The 27,087-nt window shown below is 38.4% G+C and overlaps 1 protein-coding gene across 1 annotated transcript; it reads left to right on the forward strand.

Moving 5' to 3' along the window:
• Positions 1–328: 328 nt before the first annotated feature.
• On the forward strand, positions 329–26,643 carry LOC126976892 (ejaculatory bulb-specific protein 3-like). The gene is made up of 4 exons (XM_050825530.1): positions 329–360; positions 23,845–23,967; positions 24,277–24,454; positions 26,324–26,643. The coding sequence occupies exons 3-4, from the start codon at positions 24,280–24,282 to the stop codon at positions 26,509–26,511; spliced, it is 363 nt and encodes a 120-aa protein (XP_050681487.1). The 5' UTR covers positions 329–360; positions 23,845–23,967; positions 24,277–24,279; the 3' UTR covers positions 26,512–26,643.
• The last annotated feature ends 444 nt before the right edge of the window (positions 26,644–27,087 follow it).

The following is a 27,087-nucleotide window of genomic DNA, read 5'->3' on the forward strand; positions in this document are numbered from 1 at the left end:
TTTCTCTAAACCAGTCTTCACAAGAGGTCGGTGTAACGGACCGTGGCCGACCGCGTCGTACAAAACGTGCGCGGAATTGAAGAAAGCGGAATGACTAATCAGATAACACGCTTGTACCACTTTGATAGTGTTTCATTGTTTTTATAACGCGCCGCAGAGTAATATTGCGGTTAGTGATTGTATGGTAATATTTTTGAACTGGAAAGTCTCAACAGTAGGGTTCAACATAGAAATTATTTAAGTTTCAATTTCTATTGGAAATACTTACATATTATTAGGATTCTGTATTTAATTATATATTTCTGTTAGTGAAAAAGAAATCGAGAGGGTTCTGTGTCATCGTATTAAATATTGTTTATTGTAAGTATAATTACTTAGTATAATTTTTTTAAATTAAAATACGCCATAGATACGCCCTGCCCATTACAATGCAGTGCCGCTCAGGATTCTTGAAAAACCCCAAAAATTCTTAGCGGCACTACAACTGCGCTCGTTACCTTGAGACAAATTCAAATATTTTTATTCAAAATAGGATGAGACATCACTTATTGAGAGTAAAAAAAAAACTTACATAAGATGTAAGTCTAATTTGCCCAGTAATTTCACTAACTACGGCACCCTTCAGACCGAAACACAGTAATGCTTACACATTACTGCTTCACGGCAGAAATAGGCGCCGTTGCGGTACCCATAATCTAACCGGCATCCTGTGGAAAGGCCTACATACACTATAATACATATAACGTTTACACTAATATGATAATAAACAAGACCGAAAGTTACATTAACTTCTAATTTTATATTATATTAGAAGAGAATAATTACAGTGTGAGAGACCTTTCAACCAACAGTGGACGTCTTCTGGCTGATGATGATAAATTATAGCGTTTAAGGCCGCTATACCAAGAAATAGCCAAAATAGCGTGTAATTGAAACCATTTCTTGACGGTTTAAGTTAAAACTAATATTAATACAAAAAATAATTATATATCTTTAATCTAATAAATATTAGAATATGAAAAAAAAATTGATTGATTCTATACATTTGTATTTTTTATAGACAGTGCAAAAAATATCACCAAACTATTCCTAACTTCTACAGTTGGAGCCATGCTAATAAATCTTGATAAAAATTGTAAAAAAAAATAATTATAAATTGTACACCAATACAATTTAACATAACAATATAGTTTTGTAAAGAAAATTGTATAATGTTTTGTTATAAATTAAAAATGCTTCTATTTCTTAATTAAAACCATAGCGATCTTGTACGATAGAGGTAACCTAGCTCCGCTCCATTCCTCAAGGTCATTGGCTCGGTCCCCAGCCTTAAGTGGGTTTACTTGTGGCAAGTAATGACGTTGCAAGACGTTTGTTGAGTTCTTTCTAAAATAAGAAATTGATAGAACAACTTATAATAGTTACCTGATGAATGTCGTACGAAAGTATGTTTTGGCATAGTTTGAAGTAACATGAAATGTCTGTTTTATCAGAACGCAAGGGAAGTCGAGAGTCTTAATCTATATATTTATATAAAAATGAATTGCTGTTCGTTAGGCTCGCTAAATTTCGAGAACAGCTGGACCGATTTGTGGAAGTCCAGGGAAGTTTAAAAGGTGAATAAATATGAAAATGTTCAGAATTAAATAAAAACAACAATATTGTTTTTCCTTTGATGTGTGCCCCGTCGTTCAGAAATCAAATTAATATAATAGTTTAAAATGAATAACTTATTAGAATGTTTAGATCGTTCTAACTTTCTCAGGAGGTAAAAAATATACTTATTTTTAGCTAACTAAAGTTGGTAAATTTACTACAGTTGTTAACCTGACCTGTCGTCGCAGTCAATGAAATATGCGAAGAAGCTTCCTCACGTGATGCACCCCTAAATATACTTTTTTTTATGCAATGCAAGTTCAATTTGTCGCCTTTCATTATCATCATTTATGCTTTAATTTTTTTAATTTAATTTCTACGACTATTTTTGTATCGCGATTTTTATATTATTCTGTTCCAACCACAAATCTACTGTGGGGTTGCAAGATAGCAATCGAATACAATAATTGTAGTATGATATGTTTGGTAGGTCTGAGAATCGGTTGCCTCTATTTTTTATACCCCAAAAACTTTTTTTAAATGCTTTATATAGCAATACAACGTTTGCTGGGTTAGCTAGTATAAGATAAAGAATATGTATTGTACTTTAGTAAAATACTTTTTTGACTGATAGCTTGGAATATGCAGTTTTTAACATATTTTGCATGTCAATTGACGAAACATTGGATTATCAATAATTATGTTATCATCTTAAGAACAATGTTTCTTGCAAATAATATTTTATTTTATTTCTTCAGTCAGAAACTCCTGAAGAAGCCTCGTGTATAAGCGAAACATGTGTGGATTGATTAGAGCAGAGTTCCACGTTACCATTAGCCCGGTGGTTCAGCCGAATTGTTGTGGGAACCGATTATTCGGTAGAGGATTCGTTTAACGCGTCCATTATGCATTATATTAACAAATATATATTAAAAAAGGGCAATTTTTTTTAAAATTCAAATATATTTATTAAAAATACGAAATGAAATCAGTTATCCAAAGTCAAAAACTACCACCCATTCGAAAAAGAATGCTTCAGACCTGAGTTTAAACGGGTGCAAAAAACTCAGCGGACTTAATTTTTTACTAATAAAAAGATCTTACAATAAAATTTATTATTTAATAGCCTGAGCCTATTCAAACATTTCACAACGAAACTATGAATACTTACTTAACTCAGCTAACGAACGATCGTTCAACAAATTATTCTCGGTGGAAATCTACTAAAAATCTTAATTAGCCAATTGTACACTTTCCTCCTATCAAGGAAAGTAATGGGCAATAACTAATAATTATCAAATATCAACGCGATTCGCAGAACACCTGCACCAAATATTTCAAACAAACGTTATGGAAGAAAAAAATGGTCATAATGATGATGATGGGTTTGAAATAAAACTTGTTACAACAAAACAGGTCTACAATGAGATTAGGCATCTATAACAAAAAAAAGCTCCTGGCTTTTCTGCCTGATATGATTACTGGTGAAATTCTTCGAAACCTTCCACGTAAAGCTATAGTAAAACGTACCACGCTTATTAATGCATCGTTTAGATTAAATTATGCTCCTGAAGCCTGGAAAGTAACCACAACAGGCAACATCTTAGAGACCAATTTCCTTATAACCTATAATGTCGAAACTTTTTGAAAAACTATTCTTCAAGCGTTTGAAACCTTAAAGGTTTAGAAGATAGAAAACTTGTTCCCGATTATCAGTTTTAGGGAACTCTCAACTCAACCATAGATCAAGTCTACAGAATAAGCAGCATTATGGAAAAGGCTCTAGTAGAAAGTTTGTACCACAGTATTTTAAGATATCGTACAAGATTTTGATAAAGTTTGGCATGAAGGCCTAATGCACAAACTAATTATTTGAGGAAAACTGACGAGATAAGACGCCCTGCCCATTACATTGCCGGTCAGGATTGAAAATCACAAAAACTGAGCGACATCGTAATAATTACACTTGTTACTTTGAGACAGAAAATGCTAAGTCTCATTAGTCCAGTAATTTCAACAGCTACGATGTCCTTCAAACTGAAACACAATAATGCTTGCACAGAATTGCTTTACGACAGAAAAGGTGCCAAACAACGGTGCAACCTGTACTTCTTTCAACCCCCACTGCTAAAAATATCTCACTCTGGTAATTAATATTTACATTGCGATGTTACATAGTATCACCTTAATTATCTATTCAGGCATAATATTTTTATACTTTCAATGTAAAATTATTACAAATTCATTGAAATTTGAGTGAAGCGAATATGTAACGCCTGCAAAATATTGTTGGCAAAGATGTCGGAAACAGAAAGTTTATTTACTCGGAAATTTACTGCGTGAGTTACGCTGGACCTTTTCCGTTTCTTTGTAGATACCGCGAACATTTTGTACGTTAGGAACATCAATGTTTACTTAGTATGATGTTATATTTTCAAAATTGATCTACATGATATACTCAATGTTTAGATGAATCGGAAGGAGATTGGATGTGAATACTACGCCGCAAGCTTAGCACAGAAGAATAGTGGTGCGGCCCCTTTATATAAACCCCTTTTGAACTTAAGATCGATATCACTTTTGCGCCATATAAATAAACTGTTTTGTAGGGCTATCACGAATCGTTTCATGAAACGATGTGCATGCACAGGTTTGACGATTTTCTCCCGAACAAGCCGCATTCTGAAAGTCACTATAGACCTCACCCATATGCTGCGGCAGGTTATACAGAAGACGAAGGAGTATAATCGGCCACTATACTTGGCGTTCGTGGACGACCAGAACGCCTTTGATTCTGTTAGTGTTTGCATGGAAACATCACGATGTCAGTTACTTTTACTCCTTACATAAAAGCAGGGCAAAATTGCCTATAAGATGTTTGTAACGAGTTTTTTATCAAACGTTATTGTTTATTTACTCTACTATGATTATTAAATACTACTTAACGAGAATCAATAATGAAATGAGAAAAAATATTTTTAATACTTATTCATAAGTTCTGTGACTACTAAGTTTTAAAACCTGACTAAAAAACAAAATACAATTCATAATTATTATATTCACAGATGTAAGTGGAGGCTCGTTGGCTTTTTGAGATTTTTTTTTGATGAGGATCGATGAGTGTGTCACCTGATGGAAGTGATCTGTACCACCCTCAGAACAACTCTTCAAAACGGAACAGCTTCTCGTAATGAATGCAATGTAGTCACATACAGCGCACGTTCGAATACTTCTGAGTTGCATGCGGTCAAATGCTTCGAGATAATATATAGTATTATCTCGATATATATATAGGAGGTATAAAGGCAAGAGGCAACACGGTAGATCGAGAGATGTGTTGCCAACCTTTTAGTATACTCTACACTTGAAGATCTCTGTACTTTGAATCAGTACACTTCACACTTTTTGCCTCGCAGAGCCCAGTTGTGGAATGCCAGATATTAAGACGAAGATTAAAGATAAAACACGCAAACATGGTGTTTTAAGACAACTTATGGTGAAAATATAGCATTTGGAGCTTTGGAGCTATGAACACTATCTAGTTAGACATACGGCATACCTTTATGTCTTATTTATTTTGCGAGTGTTTTTCATTTATACATAATGTCTGGTGGTGAATTTCAGGCGCTGCAGCTAGTATTAAGATATCTATAAATATCAAATGATGGGGAAATCAAACAAAGTTACAATCAATATCTATATTTGTAGATCAAAGCTGTCAACTTGTCAGGATATTTCAGGAACAGCAGTGATGCGAATTGATTATATTTCTCCTTTGTTTTCGGAAGGCAATCTTCACACCTGTTCTTTATCATCTTGGATATGGACTCTGAAAATATATATTTTTCAACCTTCAAGCGATCAAATATCTATAAATGCTAGGTGATATTTTATTTCGGCACTGCATCGAAACCGTATTTATAATTATTCGGAAACCCAAAAATTGATCGCGAATACATAAAGTACATACATGGTGGCACGATGATCCTGTTGCCGTAGGCTCGGCTTTAGATTCTTAATAGTTACATAATAACTTATATATATGTATATATTATTTATAATCACTTATAAAATGCTCACAGAATACCTTTGTATATTTACGGTGTGTGTGGATGATGCAGCTACTGAACTCAATAACTTTTGTATTAATTTACATGTACTTTTTAGGCTAACTCTTGTAAGGCATTGACAATTTGACGTTTGAATATGTTTGTTGCATCACTTTACATATTATATTATATTGTAATTGGAATGATTTGTAAATCGAAGAAAATGTAAATCATGACAGTGGCAATGAGTTTCTTGCTACTTCTTCTCATTAGCTCAACCCTTTACGAAGTAGCGGTAGATTCAATAAGAAAAAATATTTTTGGAAATTTGAAGTGTCATTTCCGTGAAGTGATTTTGATTTGATTTGATTTGACATAGGTACAAAAATTTAAAAAATATATCTATGTGTACAGATAACTAACAGGGTAACACATAATTCATTAGCTGTTACCTTTCTTACCATATTATACAACTGGAATTATAGTAGTTAATAATGTTGATAATGTCTCTATACTTAACGTCTCCTGTTTAAAGTGTTAATGGAGGCTCATTTCACTAGAAGTTGGAATTTCAAATCGAATCAAAATTGCTTTAATTATGGTGTAAAAATCATATTTGTGAATGTGGGAAGTTTTACATTAGACCATTTACCATCACTTCGTAAAAGTTGATTTAAACAAAAGAAATGGAGAGAAACTAATCGTTTGTCTTTTCAATCAACATTTTCAGCTTCAATATTTTACAGTTTATTTAAATTAGAATCGATGCCATTGCATCACATTTGATTACAATAATTAAAAATTTAAATCTATATCAGAAGTCAAAAGCAGAGTTCTAGATATTAAAATCATCCAGTCACCATGAATAACTCACGTTAACGAGCATGACGCATGGACCAACCATCGCCTCAATCGACCATATTTTGGGGAAAAGCCATCCCTGCCGCCACAAGCAATAAAGCTATCTAAGATTTGGCTACGAGCTTGAATATGCCATAAAATATTGCATTTTGTAAGCTGATGATGTTAAGATATTGAATTTGCAAAATTTTCAATAATTACTGACGTACTTTGACATATTAACTATCCCTTAACTAGGCATAGTCGTGCTTTGTGTGCTAGATAATTAGACAATGCTATATATACTATTATATAGATACATAAATATATTATATATAACTTGACTTGGAAGCAAACATTTATACATATCAGTCAGGGCTGTAGTACATAGATCAAAGTCGCTAGGCTGGCTGAGATCTAAAGAGCGTACTGAGACTTTGCTCAGACTCTAATTACGTAAAACTTAGTTGAGTATGTAAAAACGCGAACTTGACTTTTGCATTGGGCTGTATTAGCTTTAGCCCAGTATAATTTTAGCTGTTAAGTGACAATAAAAACGAAATCAAATATTATTCTAAGCTTACACATTGCTAAGGTTTACTTAGTTTTAGTTTAGCAAATTAGTCTGAGCAAAGTATATGTACGCTCTATAGATCTCAGTCTAAGAGCTCGTAAGGGATGTGCATCACAAAATGGCCACGGCTTACAACGATAATTTGAAGTCCATTTATGTAAGAGTTTATAATTTATCCATTTACCTTTAAAGTCAAATCAAATCAAATATATATATTTCTCCCAATATGTAGTATAGTTACAATAGTACAGCAATACTTATTCTTAAAATGTTAAACTACAGTTGGGAGACAGGAGCTCGAACTTGTTAGAACTTGTGCTATGAATTATTCTCTTTTCAGTTTGTCTGTGTGTTCATTTACCTTTAAAGTGTTTCATTTTCCCACAAGGCGCCTGTTCCATTAAACAAGCAAACACTGCCTTACGCTGTGGCTCGTCTCTCAGTAGTTCGTTCAGATCTAAATGTTCGATGGTGTCGAGGTTCTCAGCGAAACAATGACATACCAGCATAAGGAAGAGGATTAACAGTGTATACTTCTTCATAGTCATTTCAACCAGGACCCTGAAAATAATGAAAATTGATTGAATTAGGCGTGTCGCAACCGTGGAACGAGGGTTACCCTCACTTTATCAATTATTCTATTATGTCTGTTTATCTGTGTCTGTTCTCTTTGTACCGGCTAAACTTTAGCTCGTCTGATTTTCTGGGAATTTCACTCGGGGTTTTAAAAAGTAACTTGGGATGCTTAGAAAAGAAATAATTTAAATAACAATTAAAACCAATCATATTGACGCTTTCTTGATATTATCGATTTGATTCTTCGATCATAGCTTGTAAATATTTTTCAACTTCCCTCCCTTCCCTCTCAAAACTTCCATCATTTGGGCTTCCCGAGAGCTTATGCAAGTGGACCTCCAGTTTCCTCACTGGGCGCAGCATACAGGTCGTTGTTGACGGTTATTGCTCGAACGCGAAGCCCATGAACGCTGGACTGCCCCAAGGCTGTGTGCTATCTCCCACACTGTTTTTTCTGCATATCAATGATAAGCTGGGCGTCATTAATAGAGCACGGCAATACTTCAAGCCGGCCCACATTCTAGAGCTCTACAAAGCGCAGGTCCGGCCACACATAGAGTGTTGCTGTCATCTCTGGTCTGGCGCACCCCGGTATCAGCTCGATCCATTTGACCGCGTGCAACGTAGAGCAGCCCGAATTGTCGGCTGGATCACTTGGCGTTGCGTAGAGACATCGCTTCATTGTGTATTCTCTACCGCATTTATCAAGGAGTGTTCCAAAGAGCTGTTTCACCTGATTCCTGCCGCCGAATTCCACCTTCGCACGACACGCCACAAGTTAGGATATCATCCCCACTATCTGGACGGTGGTCCTCCACAGTGCGGTTTTCAAGGAGCTTTCTTCCACGTACTACAAAGCTGTGGAATGAGCTTCCTTGTGCGGTGTTTCCGCAACAATTTTTACAATATGGGTACCTTCAAAAAAAGCGCGCACACCTTCCTTAAAGCAACGCTCCGGCAACGCTCCTGTGATTGCACTGATGTTGCATGAAAATGTGGGCGGCGGTGATCACTTAACACCACGTTTGTCCTCCTTTTTCATAAAAAAAAAAATATTCTGCAATATAATCAAAAATTAAGAAAGTAAAATAAAAATATCAGCTAATGCCTACCTCAATGAAGTTATTGGAATCAGATTGTGTTTTTACCTGTTTATATATCTAGGAAAATACGTTACAAAACGATAATTGCAGAAATCTTTTGCAATTAGTGTTAATACAAGGAAACTTAGAGATACAAAGGTGTTCGAGTTTCTTTATCACTTTTTCAGGAAATAAATGAAAAATTGGATTGGATCAGGTTTCTGGATCTTTAAGATTATATTCGATTTGAATCCAAAATAATATTTGTAAGACAGACCTACTATAAAAAAACTAGTTTTTGTATAATAAATAGTTATGAAACGAGGAGACTGTTGTGAATGGAACACGATAGGCTACACACTCCGAATTGATTTAACCAAACCCAACATACCAAACGCAAACCCTAGACTGGAACCAACGAAAACGCAAACGCAGTCGTCCAAAGCAAACCTGGCGGCAGACTGTTATTGACGAAGCAAAAGACATCGGAAAGACCTGGAGTGGAAACAAGAGAGATGCTCAGGACCGACCGCGATGGAGATGCACTAAGTAGATGTACATTGCTCTAGCTAGGAGCTACAGCAACTAAAGAAGAAGACACGGAAACAACTAGAAAATTTTCGCGATAAATAGCGGGTAGAGACGGTGCGATGGAGACAGAGGACACTTGCCGGCGATCGATATGTTTTTACAGGCAGAGCAGTCAGGTTTGGTTATTAGATCATAATAATTAATAAGATGATCGGGTTGGCTCCAGCGGCTGAATTCCACCACCGGACGAGTCTCAAATCTAATCAAGTCATTTATTTGCATAGATTGAGTGGGTACATTGGTGTTACATTATAGTAGTTATATTATAGTTACATTATAGTAGAAAGTTCCTTGAAAACCGCTCTGTGGAGGACCGCCACACATTTTGATGGTGGGGAAGATATCCTAATTTGTGGCGTGACGTGTGAAGGTGCGGCAGGAATCAGGTGAAACAGGTCTTCGGACACACAAACGCCAAGTGATCCAGCCATTCACAGAGCACTGGGTCCCCGACACTCGAGCTGTTCTGCGTTCCGTGCGGAGCTGATACTGGGGTGCGCCAGATCAGAGATGACAGCAATACACCATATGTGGCCGTACCTGCGCTTTGTAGAGCGCTAGAATAGCGCTTGCCTATTTCGTGGCCATCTGGTGGGCAAAGGTAAATTGGCTTCGAAGAAACTGGGCGTATTTAATACAGCACAGCAATACTTCAAGCCGGGCCGGCTCTATTCGACGATTTTTCCAGAGAGACCTTTATGGCCCATGTAAATGGTATCCCCGTCTACTGTCTTCTGCATAGCAAGGTATGCTAGAGGTGACCAACATATCATTGACATGCAGAAGAAACAGTGCAGGAGATAGCACACAGCCTTGGGGTACTCCAGCGTTCACGGGCTTCGGGTTCGAGCAATAACCGTCGACAACGACCTGTATGCTGCGCCCAGTGAGGAAGTTGGAGGAAAGTTTTAATATTTTTAACGAGCAAACTGAGAGCGGGTATGAATCATCATTATTGATAAGGCAGCACAGGTAATGAAATATCAAAGTTTTTTTTAATAGCAGAGTGGACCAAAACACTCACTTTTTTTTAAATTTTATTACCGAGTTTTTAATGGATTTATCTGTGACTTTGTTAAAAATGTGAATGTGATTATACTTTATATGTACATTCATTTAAGAGTGGTTGAAGTACTAAATTGTTGTGAACCAATGATTGTAATAATTGCTTCAGTTGTATTGTATTATGTTTACGTAATTTCACCTTGGAAAAAGTTCCGTAAAACCTATAACTTCAATTTAATATTAACTCAACTTCGTAGAAATCTATATTAGAAATGACCTAAGCAGATTCAATAATATCTATTATGCTATTAAATCTGTATGTGAATACAAATCTAGCAATAAATTTAGCCTCTGTCTGTAAATAAATCAACGTTTTACGATAATTCTGCGTTTTTTTTTATTTTTTTTTCTGTCTCAGACCATATGCTTTCTATAACAGCTTAAGAACGGTTTCAGCGATATTGATAAATTTGATATATCTATATAACAAAGTACAAATTCAAATGTTTTACAAAAAGGGAAGATTTTCAAATTTCAAAAAGGGATTTGCAATTACCCATTGAACGTCAAAATCTATCACTAATTTGAAAATAAGTGATATAAAATCTAATTTTGAATAAAAACATGTTTTGTACTTGAATTATTTGAATCAGTTTGTCGGATAGTTATTGCCTTTATCAGAAATCCAAATGGTTGTGAATATATGCAAGAAATTGGACTTGCAAATCGCAAGTCCAATTTTGGTGATTTTATTGGTTTTCTTCAATGATATTATGTGTTATATACACTCGTGTACACACTGGTATGAATAAAACATTAGAAATGAAAGAGATTTAAGTAGCTAGGATAGTGTTTCTCATATCAACCTAATTACGTTTTTGAGTCACGCAATGTCAAAGCTAATAACATGTTATATTTTAGATACAAGTGTTTATTAAATAATTTTCAAATATCTTTTTATTTAAGCTAGATTAAAATAATGTCATATTTTATACCATACTCACATTAAACACTCTGGGATGTATACAAGCAGTTGGTGTATACTGTTGCGTAGCAACCCTTCGAAGTATATGACGAGAGTTGTCAAACTTCAAGACATTGTTAATTTCAACAGCTCAGCGGAAAAGTGTTTACTTTAGACGCTGTAGACCCGGGTTCGATACACCTACCAGTGTATGGATTTTTTTGGGTTTTGTGAAGTTAAAGGAAATTTCTAGTTAGTTCAGGACCAAATCGAACAGAAAAAAAAGGGATGGAAAATGTGTAAGCAGGATAAAAAGAGTTAAAAGAATTTTCTAGTACAATTTAAATTTAAAGATGGAATGGGAGAATCATTTTGAAAATAGAACGGATCCGGGGGTATATAAGCCGAACTTAGCGTGGCCTACGGCAGTTCTAGTTCTGACTCGAAAGTGTAAAGAAGAAGAAGAAGAAGTAGTGAAAAGTGGAAGTGTTCCAAGAGGAAGAAGATAGAAGAGACTTAGTGTTCGGTGCGGTGTGACGCGTTGAAGGTACCGCCGCCCACAAGAGGAACAGCGGCAGACCGGCGAAGTGCAAGTTCAGAAAAAGTGAACGCAAATAAAGACTCGTTCCTATAAGCGGAGTATTATTTCCAATCCCTGACCCACTCCCGTGTCAATTGGTGTCAGAATTGGGATTGGAAAGATGCCATTAGTGCCCAGGAACGAGAAGGGAGTGACCACGCAAGCGGGAGCAGCTGCAGCGGCAGAGGACGAGTCACAACAAGCATCCGGCTCTGGACTCAGTGCGACCGTGTCAGCACCGCAGGCTCCTGCCGTAGACATCAGCGCGCTCATGCAGCAGATGGCCGCCATGATGCAAGAGCGCGCCGACAGGAGGAGCAGCTGCGGAGCTTGCAAGAGGAACAAGCACGCCGACAGGAGGAGCAGCTGCGGAGCTTGAAAGAGGAACAAGCGCTCCGACAGGAGGAGCAAGTGCGTCGACGGGAGGAGCAGCTGCGAGCCTTGCAGGAAGAGCAAGCACGTCGACAGGAGGAGCAGCTGCGAGGTCTGCATGAAGGCCTCTCCAAGGAAATTTTATCAGTGGTGCAGAAAAACTCCGCCCGGATTGACGCTGTAGAAAAGGAGATCGCCAGGATTGGCACTGTAGAAAAGGAGATCGCCCGGATTGACACTGTGAAAAGGAAGATGGGGGAGATGGAAGCAACTATTCATCAGCTCAAAAGGAAGGCCGTGTGTGGGGATCCTTCAGCCAACCCAGGAGTCACCTGCGGAATCACATCGACCAGAAGTTTGAAAGCAAGCTACAATTAGAGATGGTCAGAAGAGCAAGTGGTTGGAGTGACCTAGAAGCACACTCTGCCCTCACACTAGCGCTCCATGATGAAGCACTTTCCGTATTGGAAGCACTCGGCGCTGGGAAGGAGGAAGTAACCTATACGGACCTTCTTAACGCGTTGGAGGCACGGGCGCAGCTTAAGGACCGCAGTCAAAGGGCCAACGAAACTCTGCAGCAGTGGTCCCTCGAAGCTGAGAAGCTAGTGCGTAAAGCATATCAGTCGTCGCCAACTGCAATAGAAGAAATGTTGCTCCAAGTGTTCATCGATGGAATACGGGACGCCGAAGTAAGAGCAGCCGTACGACTGAGTCATCATACTAGCTTGAAGGAAGCGGTGGCACATGCGTTGGAAGTGGAAGCAGTTCGCCACGATTCTCGGGGGTTGAGATTCCGCAAAATTGTACCAACAGATTCCAGCCGAAGGCAAGCATATAGCCCAGTATGCTATGGGTGTGGGGAGCGAGGACACATTAGGAGCACTTGCCCCAGGCGTGAGAGCATAACGCAAGGTAGGAAGGATGCGGCGGTCTCAACATCACCGCTGGAGCAGCAGGAAAACTAGAAAAGGCCAGGGCAGTGGGGTGGGCGCTGGCTGGTAGAAGCAAAGCCCCAAGGATCTTCATTAAGCAGACATGTGACGGAAACACTTTAGTTATAGAGGGAATGATAAATGGAAAATCTTGCCGTTTCACTTTGGATACGGGAGCCTCAAGTACAGTTGTTAGCCAAAGAAGACTAGAGAGCATCGGAAGACGACATATACGAGAAAATGCAAACTTAACACTCACAACAGCTACCGGCCAGCGCATACCAGTCCAGGGAGAGAAGATCGTGGCCGTGAAAATCGGTAATACGTTGTACTGGCAAAAAGTGGTAATCGCAGATATCACAGATGACTGCATCATTGGGTTGGATTTTCTTCGAAATCATCAGTGTACGATTGATATGAAACATGGTGTATTGAAGCATGGAGGTGAAGAAATTCCAATAAAAGGCGGAACTTTTGGGAAAGTGTTGTGCTTACGAGACACTACTTTAAATCCGAGATCGCAGACCCTAGTCCCGGTAGTCCTGCCAAGAGATGACAGAGGAAGACCTTGTAAATGCGCTTTAATAGAAAGAGAGACATCGGACACGAAATGGATCCCAGCCAGGACTGTTGTGGGAAACTCCCAAATTGCGATGGTTCCCGTGTTTAATCCTCATGAGGACAAGCAAATCATTAGGAAAGGAACAGTGATAGGAGGTTGTGAGGAGATAGCTTGGTTAAGAAAGTGTGAAGAAGGGAGGAAGACCGTAGCTGCAAGCCAGGATGTGAACATACAGAAACTTCTGGATGGCTGTAAGGACAATCTTACCAAGCTACAGTTAATAAAAGCGAGAAATTTCCTGCTACGCTACGCCGGGATGTTCTCGAAAAACGACGGGGACATCGGAAGAACTGGTTTGGTGAAAACAAGATCGACACAGGAGACACTGTTCCGATAAGGCAAAGACCAAGACGTATTCCGTTTGCAAGTGAACAAGAAGTGGAAGACATGATTCGGGATATGAAAGAAAATGGTGTGATAGAACCGTCATCGAGTCCATGGTGTTCTCCAGTGGTTCTGGTGAAGAAGAAGGATGGATCAACTAGATTTTGTGTGGACTATCGGCGTTTGAACGATGTAACTAAGAAAGACAGTTATCCATTGCCAAGAATCGATGACACATTAGATTCACTTTGTGGCATGACGTGGTTCTCTACTCTTGATTTGAAAAGTGGCTACTGGCAAGTCGATCTGGACCCTAAAGACAAGGAGAAGACGGCTTTTTCAACCGGAAAAGGGTTATGGCAGTTCAAAACAATGCCCTTCGGATTATGCAACGCCCCAGCTACTTTCGAAAGGTTGATGGAGCATGTGCTGGCAGGTATGTTGGGAGAAACCTGCCTTGTCTACTTGGATGACATAATCATTATGGGACGAAGTTTTGAAGATCATCTTAAGAAGCTCGAAAAAGTCTTCACAAAACTGCAGGGTGCCAACTTGAAGTTGAGTCCAAAGAAATGTTCCTTCTTTCAACGTCAGGTGAATTACTTGGGGCACGTTATCTCGGAGCAAGGCGTTGCGACTGATCCTGCCAAGATAAGTGCTGTCAAAGACTGGCCGACGCCGACAGAAAAGACACATGTGAGAGCATTTCTAGGACTATGCTCTTATTATCGACGCTTTGTGAAAGGGTTTTCCGATGTTGCTAAGCCCTTACATCGACTGACGGAGGAGAAAAGAGCCTTTTCCTGGGATGAAGAATGCGAACAAGCTTTCTTAGAGTTGAAGAAAAGACTATGTGAATCACCTATCCTGACACAGAGGGAAGATTCATAGTGGATGCTGATGCTAGCAACACTGGAATTGGTGGAGTACTATCTCAGAAGAGAGGAGATCAAGAAGTTGTAATTGCATACTTTAGCAAATCTTTATCAAAGCCGGAGAGAAACTACTGTGTAACTCGTAGGGAGTTACTGGCCGTGGTGAAGACATTAGAACATTTCAAAAAGTACTTGTTGGGTCGCAAATTCCTCGTAAGGACTGATCATGCCGCCTTGAAGTGGTTACTAGAATTCAAGAATCCGGAAGGACAAGTGGCCAGATGGATTGAGCAACTTCAAGAGTATGACTTTGAAATCGAGCATCGAGGAGGAAAAAGTCATGGAAATGCAGATGCGTTATCTAGAAGACCTTGTCCGATGGAATGCAAACATTGCATTCGTCAGGAGGAGAAAGATAATTTTATGATCCGGCTGATCAGAACAGATTCGATCGATGAGAACTGGAGCAACGATGCAATGAGGAGAGCTCAGGAAAATGATAAGGATCTTCAACCACTTTTACATTGGCTAGCAAGTGGATCACTTAAACCAAAATGGTCTGAAGTGGCTAGACACAGTACGGCTACCAAGAGTCTCTGGGCACAATGGAACAGTTTGGTGATGCATGACGGGTTGCTCTGCCGTAAATGGGAAACCCCGCAAGGAAAGGATTGCCATCTGCAACTGGTCGTTCCCAGGGAGAAGGTGAACGAGATCCTGAGAGCTTATCATGATGGTTCTTCAGGTGGACATTTGGGAATAAGAAGAACTCTCACAAAAATTAAAGAACGATTTTACTGGTTGCATTGCCGTGATGATGTGGAAGACTGGTGCCGAAAATGAAAGAGTTGTGCTACTGTCAAAGGACCTCAGACCAGAAGCAGAGGAGCTATGAAGTTGTACAATGTTGGGGCTCCGTGGGAAAGAGTAGTTCTGGATATTGCCGGACCGTTCCCAGTCACCAAATCTGGAAACCGTTACATAATGGTGGTGATGGATTTTTTCACGAAGTGGCCGGAAGCATTTGCTCTACCGAATCAAGAAGCAATTACCGTTGCGACGAAGCTGGTGAATGAAGTTTTCTGCAGATTCGGTGTGCCTTTGGAGTTGCACAGTGACCAAGGGCGGAACTTCGAATCACAAGTATTTCAAGAAGTTTGCAAGATCTTGGGAATCCATAAGACCAGAACTACGCCATATCATCTACAGTCGGACGGGATGGTGGAGAGGTTTAACCAAACATTCGAGCGACATCTGGCAAAAGTAGTGGACAGTCATCAGGATAACTGGGATGAGTACATTCCACTGTTTCTTATGTCGTATAGAAGCGCAATACACGAGACGACAACGGCGACTCCAGCGTACGCCAATTTTGGAAGGGAATTGAAATTGCCAGCTGATTTACTCTCAGGCTGTCCACCGGATACTCCGAAAAGTATAACAGAATATGTGGATGAGTTACGGAAAAAGATGGTTGACATCTACGAGGAAATTAGAACAACTGGGCTTAAGGCAAGTGAACGGATGAAGATCCGCTACGATCGAAGAGCTAATATTCCTGGCTTTGAAGAGGGAACCCTGATTTGGTTACACAATCCTGTAAGGCGAAAGGGGAAGTCTCCGAAGCTCCAACGAAGTTGGGAGGGACCATACAAAGTAATCACAAGGATAAATGATGTGACTCTCAGGATACAGCGTACCCCTCGAAGTCCCCCGAAAATCGTACATGTCGATCGGGTGGCTAAGTACTACGGAAGCAACGATGATCGGGACGATCATGTCTTGGGAGGGGGCAGTGTTGCGTAGCAACCCTTCGAAGTATATGACGAGAGTTGTCAAACTTCAAGACATTGTTAATTTCAACAGCTCAGCGGAAAAGTGTTTACTTTAGACGCTGTAGACCCGGGTTCGATACACCTACCAGTGTATGGATTTTTTTGGGTTTTGTGAAGTTAAAGGAAATTTCTAGTTAGTTCAGGACCAAATCGAACAGAAAAAAAAGGGATGGAAAATGTGTAAGCAGGATAAAAATAGTTAAAAGAATTTTCTAGTACAATTTAAATTTAAAGATGGAATGGGAGAATCATTTTGAAAATAGAACGGATCCGGGGGTATATAAGCCATACTTAGTACTTAGTGGCCTACGGCAGTTCTAGTTCTGACTCGAAAGTGTAAAGAAGAAGAAGAAGAAGTAGTGAAAAGTGGAAGTGTTCCAAGAGAAAGAAGATAGAAGAGACTTAGTGTTCGGTGCGGTGTGACGCGTTGAAGGTACCGCCGCCCACAAGAGGAACAGCGGCAGACCGGCGAAGTGCAAGTTCAGAAAAAGTGAACGCAAATAAAGACTCGTTCCTATAAGCGGAGTATTATTTCCAATCCCTGACCCACTCCCGTGTCAATACAAAACAATATTCATTATAATACTTTTTATATAAATAAAACTTTAAGGGTGTGCAATAACAAGTCTATGCTTTACCTAACATTTAAATGCTTCTATAGAAACTTTGTTATAAAAATTTTAACATAATTTTTCATAGATTTTGAACGTTCCCAGTTCCCGAGGGAAGGCGTGTAATTTCCAATTTTGCCCTTATGCTTCGAGGGGTTTGGAGACATGATTGTACCGTTTATTGTAGGTAGCTGGTATTGTTATCCTTAGATATCACCAAAAAGCCTGATTGAACTTCTGCTTTTTGCGAGAGGCCATGTCGCAGGAACGGTCAAAGCAAGGTTGTGACCTGCTACCGATAGGCATGGAATAAACAGTTCCATACCTTGCAGTACCGCTTTAGCAACAGCGTCAACAGCGCATCTGGATCCAGAAAAATAGATCTGCCTCCTCTGAAGGATGCAAAAAATGCCCCATCTCATTCTACTCTGGTGACCTGTCGTGCTACACGCAGCGGCAACTTAAAAGACGGGGCCGTGTTAGGCACATGGACGGTGCCGTGCTCCGAATCTGGCAATGGTCTGACGATCCCAGAGTGTCAACCAAATCTAGATAGCCGTCCGAAGGTGAGATGAACAGAGGTTCCAACAGAGAAGGTGATCTTCCACGTTTAGGATTCACCCAGTTGACTTATAATAATAACAGCCTTTATTGCTGTATTGCAACCAGTTTGCATACTATACAGCTCATCCTTGGATATAGGCCTCCTCTAGCATCTTCCACTCGTTTCTATCTCGCCATACGTAGCCACAAGGGGCCAGCTTAGACGTAGTAACTTTCAACATCCACCCATCTTTTAAACTGTCTTCCTCTTCTTCTTTTTTCGTTAATTGGTATCCACTCTGCAACTTTCTTTGTCCATTTGTCCCATCTCTAAGTATGTGTCCTATACATTGCCATTTTTGTCTCTTGCTAAATTAATGGCATTTCTGAACTGGGTTTTGCTTTTTATTTCTTCTTGTTTTTTTCTTTCCTTTAATCAAATACCTAAAACACTTCTTTCTATACTGTTTTGACCAACTCTTAATTGTTTTTCTTGTTTGTTAAAAAGTGCCCAGGTCTGGCAACCATGAATTATGCATAGTAGTCTAAGAATATTTTATTCTAAGCATGGTAGTATAAACGCATCAAATACTTTTCTTTTATGGAACATATTTAAGTTTATGTTTTTCATAATATTTGATAGTGACCATTATCTTTATTATTAAAAGTATTTGTAAATCTGTAATCTTGATTAATAAGTCATAATTAAAATGAAATTTAAAACTAAACAATCCAATGTTGTATATTTTTTACATGTTGAATATCTTTCCCATGTGAAAAATTTTTACTCTGTGATCTCATACTAAGTAGTTTTTATTATAATCCAACGTAGTTATTACGCCGAAACGGCAATTTCAAACTTAAACGCCTATTATTAAAGATCTGACATTGAAAGCTGGCGCGATCTAACAAATGCTCCCAAATTTGGCACACAATTATTATTTATAAAAGTAATTTATGCTACACAAGCTATTACCCGGGACTTCACCCGTATTTACCAATGTAACCATATTAGTTGGTTTTCAATGCTGTCACATGTATATATACAAAACAAACATAATATATATCTCATGGTTACAGCAGCGTTCGTCAAAATCAGTTTATATATAATAACCTACGGCATTATTTGGATGAGGGCAGTGCCGATCGTCATGGCGATCTTTTGGGGAGGCCTGTGTCCAGCAGTGGACGTCTTTCGGCTGATGATGATGATGAATGACTATGACATTCACAAATAATATGGCTTTTGACAATTAACAGAATTTACAAAATTGACTCAGTAGATACAGTGATTACCCCTTACAACTTCACAAACTTTGTCTCTTTGAAAAATTTGTTTAGTGGAAAAGGGGGACAAACGAGCGTATGGGTTAAGTGTTTACCTGTAAGTTACCTGTTAAGTATTACCTGGTGTTAAGTGATCACCGCCACCCACATTCTCTTGCAATACCAGGGGCATCACAGGAGCATTTCCGGCCCTTAAGGAAGGTGTATGTACCTTTTTTTGAAAGTACCCATGTCCTATCGTCCCGGAAATACCGCACGAGGAAGCTCATTCTACAGCTTTGTAGTACGTGGAAGAAATCTCCTTGAAAACCGCACTGTGGAGGACCGCCACACATCCAGATGGTGGGGATGATATCCTAACTTATGGCGTGTCGGGCGAAAGTGGAATTCGGCAGCAGAAATCAGGTGAAACAGCTTTTCGAAACACTCCTCGTGTTTTTGTGAACACTCACTAGTATAGACTATATTAATAACGAGCTGACCCGGCAAACGTTGTTTTACCATATAATTTATTTTAAGTGTTCGACGATATTTTCTAAATACAACTACAGTGAAAAAGTATTTTTGGGTTAATAAATAGCATATATATGACACTCACAAAAATTTGGCTTTCTATTGCTAACAGAATTTTCAAAATCGGTTCAGTAGATCCAGAGATAAAATTCGGCAATGCTCTTGTGATTCCTCTGATGTTGCAAGAGAATGTGGGTGACGGTGATCACTTGCAGATCACCAGCGGCCGGAACGCTCTTTAGTCCTCCTTTTCCATAAAAAAGATTACCATTCAGAAAATTGTGATAATGATTTTTTAATAAAAGAGAGTATTACCTTTTTTTGGTAAATTTTTCAATTATTTTATATTATTCTGCTATTCGGAACGGAGGCAAATCAGTCCAGCTGTTCTCCAGATAAAAGTGTTAGAAATGTAATGTAATGATGTGTAGTGTATGTTAAGTTGCAGTCAGAATTTTTATGATGATTTCACCAAACATTTAAATTAATAACATTTATCTACATTAAATATCTGTTATGTAAGTGTTATTCTTATATGTAAGTAAGCTATATTATTGTAAAGTTTCAATAAAATGCATTACAAACATACATTCAGACGTCCATACATTCTTAAAAACTTTCGTATTTATAATATTAGTAGATACTTCTTCGGAATGTTGGTTGTATGATTAAGTTTAGTATGTATCGATGTACCTATTTATTATGTCTGACCAAAATGACATGTCGGTCTCACTCTTTGCCTCAGGTGGATAAAACCTCCATCACATACAATTGATTTAATACTAATTACGCTATGCTGGGCTAAGTTTTTGTAGTGTTTTACGTTACAACTTGACAAATTTTACTAAATTAGATGCTTAAATGGTTGTGTGCTAAGCTATATATGCAACTATACATTTTTAACTTTCCCACGGGAAATCGTTAATTTTCCAGGATGAAATGTATCCAAGATGTTGATCGGCAATATTAGGTATCAAAATACTATATTTCATTAAATTATGTGCATACGTTATTGTGCACTAAGGAATATAAGTTACTTTAGTTTTTTATCCATCCCACGGGAACTCTTTAATTTTCTGGGATGAAAAGTATTTAAAGTGTTGACCGGCAATATAAGGTACCAACATGACATATTTTATTAAATTATGTACATAAGTAGTTGTGTACTACGCTATATAAGTAAGTATAGGTTTTTAACTGTCCCACCCGAACTCTTTAATTTTAGGGAACCTATTATCACCGCTCTTCGACAACACTTCCCTCAAAGCCTCGCCAAGTATAGGAATACTGGGTCTCGAAATCTCGAGCGTTTGCCAATTTCGTGGTCATCTGGAAGGCAAAGCCAAATTGGCTTCATAGAAACTGGGCGTCATTAATAGAGCACGGCAATACTTCAAGCCGGCCCACATACTAGCGCTCTACAAAGCGCAGGTCCGGCCACACATGGAGTATTGCTGTCATCTCTGGTCTGGCGCACCCCAGTATCAGCTCGATCCATTAGACCGCGTGCAACGCAGAGCAGCTCGAATTGTCGGGGAACCAGTGCTCTGCGAACGGCTGGATCACATGGCGTTGCGTAGAGACGTCGCTTCATTGTGTGTCTTCTACCGCATTTATCACGGGGAGTGTTCCGAAGAGCTGTTTAACCTGATTCCTGCCGCCGAATTCCACCTTCGCACGACACGCCACAAGTTAGATAAACAGACAGAGAAATAAGAAATTCCAAAAAAATCGGGACTTGTTCTATTTCTCTTATTACATCCCCCTGACTCGCTTTTAATCATTTTTTTTCTTTGTACAGAAATTTGATCACTACAGATTTATTATAAGTATAGGTATGACTTTATTTGATTATTTTAAGTTCTGTTTCACATAACAATATGTTTATCATGGTAAAAAGTGGAAGTGTCAAAAAGTACTTGAAACTTAATATTATTTTTTTTTATACGAGTACAAACATGCGCAATAATTGAATTAGAGGATCACTGCAGCCCTTGCTCTCATCAAAATTCAAAGGAATCACTCTTGTGAAGGAATTGAAGACACCGCGGCCAATGTGAGGTATTTTCTGAGTACTTATGAATTTTCTTTGGTTAATCATGTACATATCAATCTAAAAAGACAGCGCAAAGAAGCTCATTCCACAAATTGTCTATACGCCGTGAAATACGTCCGGATGAACCAATATTTATTTCATGTCAAAGTTTTAATAATATCACATATTCTCTTCTTCTAAACATGAGTTTCGATTGAAACTTTGCATATAATTTTTTCACGATTGGCATATATATAAATAAATAAAAATAAAAGGCATTTATTTCAGGCATAATAAAACCCATAGTAACAAAAAAATTTTGACACTTCAAAGGGGTGTCAAGTTAAAAGTAAAATTAGAGTAACTAAAACTAAATACATATTGCACATATTTGTGCAGTAATTTATTGTCCTTGTCCATGTGAACAGAGATCCAGCGCTTAAACGCTGGATTCCTGATGTCGTCGGAACGTCGCAGTCTTCGCCAGTAAGAGGCAACGCGAGACCGGTTTATGGCGAAAAAGTCGGGGACCCCAGCGTCTGCGAACATGTCCGATGCGCTGCAGCACCGGGAGCCGCATAAGATCCCGGAACGCGTCATTGTACTGGACTCTTATTCTGCTCATAGGTTTCTGCGAAAACGTTATCCACAGCTGGCAGGTGTACACACCTAAACAGTATGCCTTGAATAATGTGGTTTTTACATCCTTGCTGCATTTTGCTCAATGCCATCATCGTCATACAACCGTTCCGTCAACAAATGTCCTAGGTACCTGAACCAACCGCGGTGCCGTACAAAAACACACTGGGTACTCTCTCCGGAGGCTGTCTTGCCTTAAACACTATCATTTCAGTTTTAGAAACAATGTATTTCAGTCTGTGCGCATTTCCATAATGCTCACAGACCGAAAGGAGCTTCCCCAACCCCTTGATCGAGGGGCTGAGGAGCACCATGTCATCCGCATAGCTTAAGTTATTCACGCAAACGTTCCCTATATGACCGCTGATCTAGGTGCTCCTCAGCTCCTCAATCAGCCCATTGACGTAAAGATTAAACAGATCTGGAGTGGACACCCCACCCTTATAATTGCTAGAAGTCGCGTCACCCCATTTTACACAGTTCGTTTGGTTTCCGTACCAGAATCTTAGCAGCTCGACCACTTGTGTGGGTACTTGTGACGCTAATAGCTTGGCCCAAAGGATATTGTAGTTGACCAAGTCAAATGCGCGGCTTAGGTCTAAGAAGCACGCATAGACAGTAGTATTTCTGGACGTGTAGTAACTAACAGTTCCCTTTAAACTAAATATAGCGGCATCTGTCGAGAGTCTGGGACGGAAACCAAACTGCGCGTCATCAATTTTGATGTTTTTAAGCAGCTCAGAATAAAGAAGACGTTCTAGAATTTTACCTAGTAGCGTACCCAATGAGATAGGCCGATAATTAGAGGCAGAGCTTAGATCAGCCGTTTTGTTTTCCACGATTGGAACAACAATTGTGTGCATCATGGCCTCAGGCATATAACTATACCTATGTCTCTCTGAAGTATGTACTCACGTTGTGCGGTGTTTCCGGGGCAACACAACATGGGTACCTTCAAAAAATGCGCGTACACCTTCCATAAAGGCCGGCAACACTCTTGTGATACCTATAGTGTTGCAAGATAATGTGGGCGGGGGTGATCACTTAACACCAGGTGATCCATACGCTATCCTTCCTTTTCATTAAATAAAACCTAAGCCTAACCATAACCATTCCCTTGAAATATAAGATGTGAGATCTCAGTATCCTAGTAATTTCACTGAAGGTGCCATTGAAATCGAAACAAGTAATACTTTATTAAAATAATTTTAAATGTCTGTATGTCTAGATATTCACTTTAGAGACATATCCGTACTGTAAGCACGAGTTCTAAGAACATTATATCAATTATTGTCAATTGCTGTCATTTTAAAATTTTGGGAATATTTATAATAATATTATGATGTATGGACAACAATAGGTTTGTTATTATATCGTTATTGTAATGTTACAATTACAGGCTTCCGTTTTTCCTGACATCCTGTATATATACAGAGACTATCTGAATTGAAAATCAGTCATCATTGAGGCTTTGGCATTTATATTAATCAACTATAGTCATAAGAGCTATAAACTAAAATCGGTACGTAAAATTATGTGATATATTGGTATAAAGTATCGTAGACGTTGTGTTAGAGATTATTAAATATGAAGTTAATCTATGTTAAGTTGCAATTAATACAATTGTTATATATTTTTGATTCTGCCAATTAAAAAAAAAATTAAAACACCCGACAATAGTTAATGATTTAATAGAAAAATGAAGACAATTGTTGTGCATGAACCCCGTCTCCAAATCATGGTTTATAAGGCCATTACACATTTGCAGTATGTAGCTACACATGGGAGTCCAAATATATGAACTAGCTTATAAACAACTTATTGTTTACAGAAAATGTTATACCTGGTGCTAGCGTCTTTTGTTTTCACGGGAGCACTCTGCTACGACGCAAAATATGACGAGCTGGATGTTGACAAGATACTGGCGGACGACGCAGTATTTATGTCTTACCTAAATTGCTTTTTGGACAAAGGCCCGTGTACGGAACAACATGCTGAAGATTTCAAAAGTGAGTTAACTTGTAAATTAACCACCAAGTTATATAACCAAGTTATATGTGAATAGACCAATTATGTGCACCCTCTTAAAGTAAGTGTTCTTAAGTTAGAGGATTGATATTAAATAGTTGCAGTGCAAACAAAAAAACGAACAAGCCATTAGAAAATATCTCTTAGAAATGTTTGTAGAATCCCTAGTAATATTATAAATGTGAATTTAAGTTTGTTTGTTACGCCTTTACGCCGGAGCTACTGAACTGGTTATTATATTTTTTATTTATTGAACGGATACATTTTACCCAAGAAAAATCCATGGTTTTGCGGGATTTGTGAAAAACTGACATTCACGTCGGTGAGCTCTAACTATACCAATATTAGGTTTAGTATGCCATGGCAATCATCCTCGAAATAAGATTCATATAATATGTTGGGAAAAGCAGCGCAAACGGGAACCGGAACTGTAATAGGACATGAGAAAATCTTCAATTCCAAACTTACTAATTTTTTAAAAACCCTTTACCTACGCGGACGAAGTCATGGGCATCAGGTAGTATAATATCCAATATATTATCAAAGTTAAGCGATAGATGTGTGATAGGTTTTTAATCTGACTGCAACGAAACCAAATGTTTTGTAATTCTTGATACCGGTATCGATTATAGAAGGATTAGTAACAGTAGTAATATAAGAATACAATATAATAGAGTGGTCTACTCTAATTTTAAAAGTATAATATTTTAAGTGTTTTGTTCTAATGACAACGATAACAACTAAACTAATTCTTTATTAACTGAAATTGATGAAGAAGACCACAAAATATGGCCACCGGAACATATTTTATAAGTATTTCATGGATGGCGATAGGATATTAGCAAACTTAAGGGATTCTAATTGGTACCGTCGAACTGTTCGATGTAATGTCTAATTAAAATCATATTTTTTACCCAAATTTGTAACTAGAAGCATAAAATAATTATCGTTTTGCAAAAAATCAGACTTCAATATAGTATTTAAGACAAAAATTATTTAACGTAAAAATTACTTTGTGAGACTACTAGATTTATGTCTAGATAGCTTAAAGAGGTTAAACTCGAATTGTCGGGGACTCAGTGCTCTGTGAACGGCTGGATCTCTTGGCGTTGCGTAGAGACGTCGCTTCATTGTGATTTTCTACCGCATTTATCACGGGGAGTGTTCCGAAGAGCTGTTTAACCTGATTCCTGCCCCTGAATTCCACCTTCGCACGACACGCCACAAGTTAGGATTTCATCCCCACCATCTGGATGTGTGGCGGTCCTCCACAGTGCGGTTTTCAAGGAGCTTTCTTCCTCGTACTACAAAGCTGTGGAATGAGCTTCCTTGTGCGGTGTTTCCGGGACGATACGACATGGATACCTTCAAAAAAAGCGCGTACACCTTCCTTAAAGGCCGGCAACGCTCTTGTGATTCCTCTGGTGTTGCTAAAAAATGTGGGCGGCGGTGATCACTTAACACCAGGTGACCCGTACGCTCGTTTGTCCTCCTATTCCATAAAAAAAAAGGTTAATAATAAGTACTAAGCTAAAATACCTAAAACCTTTCTACTAATCCAGTACAAAATGTATCTTAGTATTTAATACGAAAATATGTGAGTTATATCAGAAAAAGCATATTACAGAAATCCATTACGAACGTGGAGGGTGGTTTGAGCCTTTGCTATGTTAGATTTGAGTCAGCACAGTTTTGAACCACGAGGGGTAACCTGGGCATCCACTATTAGGCTAATTTTGGACGTCCAGGCACGGTTTCTCCAGTACTGCTTAGTCTGTCTTGGAGTAGTATTTGTTAATCCATTTGTCTGTGTATAGTCGGTTTAAATAATAATTAATATTTTCTTTCAGATATCCTCCCAGAGGTTGTAAAGGAAGCTTGTGGTAAATGTAGTGTTGATCAAAAACCTAAGATGAGGAAGATTGTTAATACATTATTCGCGAAAAAACCTGATCTGGCTGTTGAGTTCCAGAAAAAGTATGATCCCAATCACGAATATGAGGCAGAATTCACTGCATTTTTACTGGCCGCTAATTAGCAATGTTGCAACCTTGTACTTGGGAATATTAATATGCCCAGGCGTTATAATATTATTTAGTAGTTTATACGAATATATCCAGATATTATATTTAAGTGGAGCATTTTAAATTATTAAAAAATATGAAAAGCATTTTTTTTATTTCTTGCCAAAATATACTTTAATACTTAGATTTTGTATTCGTTTAAATAGTTAGGCAACAGGTTTATTACTTAAGTATAGAGCCTTTTATAGTTAGGCAACAGGATTATTACTTAAGTGTGCATGACAGCGAAGTGTAACACTGGCGATATACCATACACTTTGTTTTAGTGTGCGTGCAATACTGAAAATAGAGGCAAACAGTTTGCTGCAATTTTTTCGACATGTTCACAGCTGTCACAGTCTATCTAGACATACATATAAATAAAATTGGAGTGTCTGTTTGTAATATTGAAATAACCGTTCTTTCCTACATGTATACGAATATATATACTACCTGTACATACACTCTGTACATAAAATAACCAATTTTTACAATTTTTGTCTGTCTGTCTGTTTGTCCCGGCTAATGTTTGAAATGGCTGGACCTATTGA

This window comes from Leptidea sinapis, chromosome 42, assembly GCF_905404315.1.
Source record: "Leptidea sinapis chromosome 42, ilLepSina1.1, whole genome shotgun sequence".
NCBI lineage: Eukaryota > Metazoa > Arthropoda > Insecta > Lepidoptera > Pieridae > Leptidea > Leptidea sinapis.

Coding starts and splice junctions, on each gene's coding strand:
- LOC126976892 (XM_050825530.1), top strand. CDS start 24,280: ATGTTATACCTGGTGCTAGCGTCTTTTGTTTTCACGGGAGCACTCTGC. Junction 24,455..26,323: donor ACATGCTGAAGATTTCAAAA/GTGAGTTAACTT, acceptor ATTTTCTTTCAG/ATATCCTCCCAGAGGTTGTA.